This window comes from Arachis ipaensis, chromosome B01 (genome assembly GCF_000816755.2).
Source record: "Arachis ipaensis cultivar K30076 chromosome B01, Araip1.1, whole genome shotgun sequence".
Classification (NCBI taxonomy): domain Eukaryota; kingdom Viridiplantae; phylum Streptophyta; class Magnoliopsida; order Fabales; family Fabaceae; genus Arachis; species Arachis ipaensis.
The window spans coordinates 105,572,420-105,577,024 of record NC_029785.2 but is presented as its reverse complement, the minus strand read 5'-3'; the positions used below and the strand labels follow the sequence as shown (position 1 = coordinate 105,577,024).

Sequence of the window (4,605 nt, the reverse complement as noted above, 5' to 3'; positions counted from 1 at the left end):
TATAATTAAAAATCGATCGATTCGTCACCCTACAGATAGAAATGATCTCCCTTGACGAGGCTGCGAATTTGTTGCTTGGAGATGGCCACAGTTCATCATTAATGAGAAGTAAGTCGTTTGTATACTACCATCTACTTAAGCTACTGTTTTTTATATTTGACAAATGGGACCAAGTTTAATTTAAATACATTGTTGATATTATAAAATGTTCTATACAAATATACATAACTAATAAATAATTAATAATGATTAACTATATCTTATTATTTTCATAAGACTTACTATATAATAAAATCAAACAATTTTACCAAAATACTGATATATGATTGGATGTAATAGTGTATTTAGATTATATCTTAGGATTAATTAGGATTAATGCATAATATAGTATCATCGTCAAGATAACTTTAATCCAAAAAATTGTTTCATCCATAAAACTCACTGAACCATACATCACATTCTGTTTATTTTGCATGTTGATTTTTGCATAATTAGTTAATAGTAAAAATTTACGTATAGTTTTTTTCATGTGAAGTTAATAATAAAAATTATTAGATAATAATTTAGTCAAATCTTTTAAGTCATATAATGCTCACCAACTATTAACTTTGCATGAACATAATTACATATAAATTTTTACCTTTGTTTGATTATATATAGTAAAACTACATTAGGTTAGATTTACTTATATACATGATTTCAAATTTTCAATTAAGGTGAGAGTCTAGAGAATCTATTTCCAAATAACAATTAATAACCACTATCCTTCACTTATACTTCCTTTTTTGTCTTTACAGCAAAAGTAAGACGCCTATATGATATTGCAAATGTGTTGTCCTCCATGAACCTTATCGAGAAGGTGATTATTGTTACAGTTTCTTTATTATTTAGTTATTTGCTGAAAATTTTGGGTTTACCATGATCTTGTAGTACTGTAGTAGGTTATATACTATGATTTTAATGGGATAGATCTAATTAGGGTTTATATATCTTATTATTTATTAATAATGAATACACGTGTATGAATTGAATACAGACCCACACCACAGATACAAGAAAACCAGCATTCAGGTGGCTGGGTTTGAGAGGGAAGGCACCTAACGAGTCCATTCAAAATTGTTCAAATCCAAACGAGTCTAGGAAAAGAGCGTTTGGAACTGATGTCACAAACATCAGTTTTGAGAGGAACATAGTGGAATTAGGGGACTTTGCCTCTAAGAAGCTCAAAAAATTGGACAATGGTAGTGGCATAGGTCAAGCAAATAGTTTTCAACAAGCTTCAAAGGGTTTTCAGTTTGGTCCTTTTGCACCTTCTTATGTGCCCAAAGTTGGAACACCCGAGAATAATAGTGTGAAGAAGGTTCATGATTGGGACAGTCTAGCAATTAAACATCGTCCACAATACCAAAACCAAGGTAACGAATATTTCTTCCATTCGTTGTATAACTCATCAAATATAAACTGTTTGATTGATATATATAGTGTCTGATGATGGGTTTTGATGCAGCTTTAAGAGAACTATTCTCCCATTACATGGAAGCATGGAAATCGTGGTATTCAGAAGTTGTTGGGAAGAATCCAATGCAGATTTAATAACCTTATTAGTAATTATGACCAAGTCAAACTGTGTATAGCCGTCCATTGTTGGTTGCATGTTCTCCATGCAACAGCCTAAAGTTACCAGTTACGGATTTTTCAATCGTGATGTTTTTAGTTAGGCAGTATTTTTTTCAGATTCTTTGTCACATTCACAGATTTTTAACTGAGAGGGAAAAGCTATGTGCTCTGATTTCTTCGATAATTTATGAAGAAACAAAAAAATCAAATGTTTAAAATCAGTTCATCCCTAAAAATGTATTGCAAATTTTTTGGTATTCTGTATTTGTAATTTTTTTTTTTTTTAAAAGTTTACATCCAATTTAATATGCAAATGTGCAGCTCGGATCGAATCTAAACTTAAAAGTCAATAATATTGGATCTGATTCAATGATTTTAATATGGATCGAATCGAGATTTTGGTCATATCCGATCTAATTCAATTTGGATTCATCCTCCTTAATTATCTTAATTTTTTCTGTTATTATTTTATTTTTTTCCTTTTTAATAGACTAGGATTTACGCAGTTTTAATGCACATAATTAAATTCTTAAGTATTAATGTTATTAAATATATTATATTACACAAAAATCAATTACAAATCAATTATTATATAAGAATATGTATTTAATATTTATGAAGAAAATTAATTATTTTAATTATTAATTATTAAAAAATATATATAATGACACATAATATATACACAAATATACACAAATGTTCTATCCTCTAAGTAGGGTATTTGTTGTAAGGTCATTGATAGAGGTGGACCGGCCGATCTGTCCCAATCTGCCCCACCTAGACCCGTCCCATAAATAGGGTGGGCTGGCCTGTCCCACCAATTAAGATGAGTTTAAAATACTAGCTCGCCCCACTTTATGGTGGATTGGCGGGTCGGTGGACTAGCCCGCTTGACTCTTTTTTTTTTTTTGAAAAATAAAATTAGCAGATTTTTTTAATTTGGCGGGCTCCAAATTTTAGCCTGACCCGCCTTTTTAGCAGGTTCAGCGGATCGGCCTGACGGGTTCAACCCGTTTTGTCATCCCTAGTCATTGATGCTTTTGATTAAGGTGTTATTGTTGAGGTTCAATCTAATAATTCAATTTGGAGGTGTAGTGGTATTTATGGTAGCCCTCAATTTAATAAAAATGTTCTCCTTTGGGATTATCTTGTTGCACAATCCATGATTTTTCAAGGACCATGGATTGTTCTTGCTGATTTTGATGAAGCCATATTTTCTCATGAATCTAAGGGCTGTCAATTTTCTCATCAAAGAGTAGACAAGTTTGCTACTTCATTAGGGGATAGTGGTTTGTTTGATTTGAAGACTATTGGGAGACAGTTTTCTTAGTACATGAGGGTGAAAAATTATGTTGACGTGGCAAAAAAGTTTGATCGAGTCTGTATAAATAGTAGTTGGTTATCTATCTTTCCAGAAGCTTATGCAGAAGTTTTAAATAGGCTTTAGTCTGATCATTGCCCTATTCTGGTGCATTGTAAAGGTCGTCCTTAGCCTAAAGGGAATTGACCTTTCCGATTTGTTGCTGCTTGGACTACTCATCCCGGGTATAAGGATATTGTGAATCAGTCATGGTGGTCTAGTAATAGAGGAATTCATGACAAACTTTCGAAAGTGCAGAAGAATTCATTAGAGTTTAACTCGAAGGTGTTTGGTAATATTTTTGTTAAGAAATGTGAATTAGAGCAGCATATTAATTATTTACAGAAGCGTTTGGAAGTGGTGGATAGTATTTATTTGCGTTAGAAAGAGCAACAGTTGCTTGATGATTATAATAATTCACTAGTACAAGAAGAGCTCTTATGGTTTTAAAAGTCCAGAAAGCAGTGGGTAAGGTTCAGGGATAGAAATACAAGATTCTTTCATGTTCAAACTCTTGTGCGAAGGAAGCATAATAAGATTCATCATGGCCTTTTTCTCAAGGGTGGAGTGTGGGAAACTGATCCGGAAGTTCTGGGTCGAGAAATAGAGTCTTTCTATAAAAGTTTATTCTTTCGTTTGAATGATGTTGATTTGGGTTGCCTTGGTGTTGTGCCTCTTCCTTCTCAGAATGAGGAAGCTAGCAATGATCTTACGACACCAATTACTATGGAGGAAGTCAGAACAGCTGTTTTTCACATGAACACTTTTAAAGCTCTGGATCCTGATGGGTTTCAAGCTTTCTTCTTCAAGGAATATTGGGAGATCATTGGTCTTGATGCTTGGAAGATGGTTAAGCAGGCATTCTCCGGTGTTTCTCTTGATCCGAGAATGATGGAAACTTTACTAGTTCTTATTCCAAAGGTTGAATCGCCGGTACCTATGAAAGATTTTAGGCCGATTAGTCTCTGCAATGTAGTTTACAAGATCATCACAAAAGTCCTTGTTAATAGGCTCCGTCCTCATCTTGTAGAGATTGTTGGCCCGCTTCAAGGAGGATTTATTCTGGGACGAGGAACTCCTGACAACATCATTATTGCTCAAGAGGTCCTCTACTTTATGAAGAAGACTAAATCAAAGAAAGGCACACTGGCCTTTAAGATTGATATGGAGAAAGCTTATGACAGAGTTGACTGGAGGTTTTTAGCCCATACTCTTAAGAGCTTTGGTTTTTCCAATCCTACAATTAATTTGATTATGAATTGTGTCACTACTTCTTCTTTATCTATTCTTTGGAATGGAAATCGTCTGAATGGCTTTACTCCTAGCCGGGGTCTTAGACAAGGAGACCCTATGTCACCCTATCTTTTTGTGTTTTGTACGGAGAGATTGGCATGCTTTATTAGTCATCAGGTTGATTTGGGCTTGTAGGAGCCGGTTGCTGTTTCTAGAGGCGGACCAAGAATATCCCACTTAATATTTGTGGATGACTTGCTTTTATTCTGTAAAGTTACAAAGAGACAAGTGCAAAATGTGATGTTGGTTTTAGAGACTTTTTGCAAAGCATCTGGGATGAAGATTAATGTGGAGAAGTTTAAAGCACTTTGCTCTAAGAATGTCTTTGCAACAAG

General features: G+C 33.9%; 1 protein-coding gene across 1 annotated transcript in view; it reads left to right on the top strand.

Annotated features, from left to right (window-relative positions):
• LOC107610429 (E2F transcription factor-like E2FE) overlaps positions 1-1,902 on the top strand; it is a 3,346-nt gene extending 1,444 nt beyond the window's left edge. The window contains exons 7-10 of the mRNA XM_021110879.1: positions 36-108; positions 798-859; positions 1,037-1,415; positions 1,508-1,902. Coding sequence (XP_020966538.1) covers positions 36-108; positions 798-859; positions 1,037-1,415; positions 1,508-1,593 — 600 coding nt within the window. The 3' untranslated portion in view covers positions 1,594-1,902. The remainder of the gene's footprint in view (positions 1-35; positions 109-797; positions 860-1,036; positions 1,416-1,507) is intronic.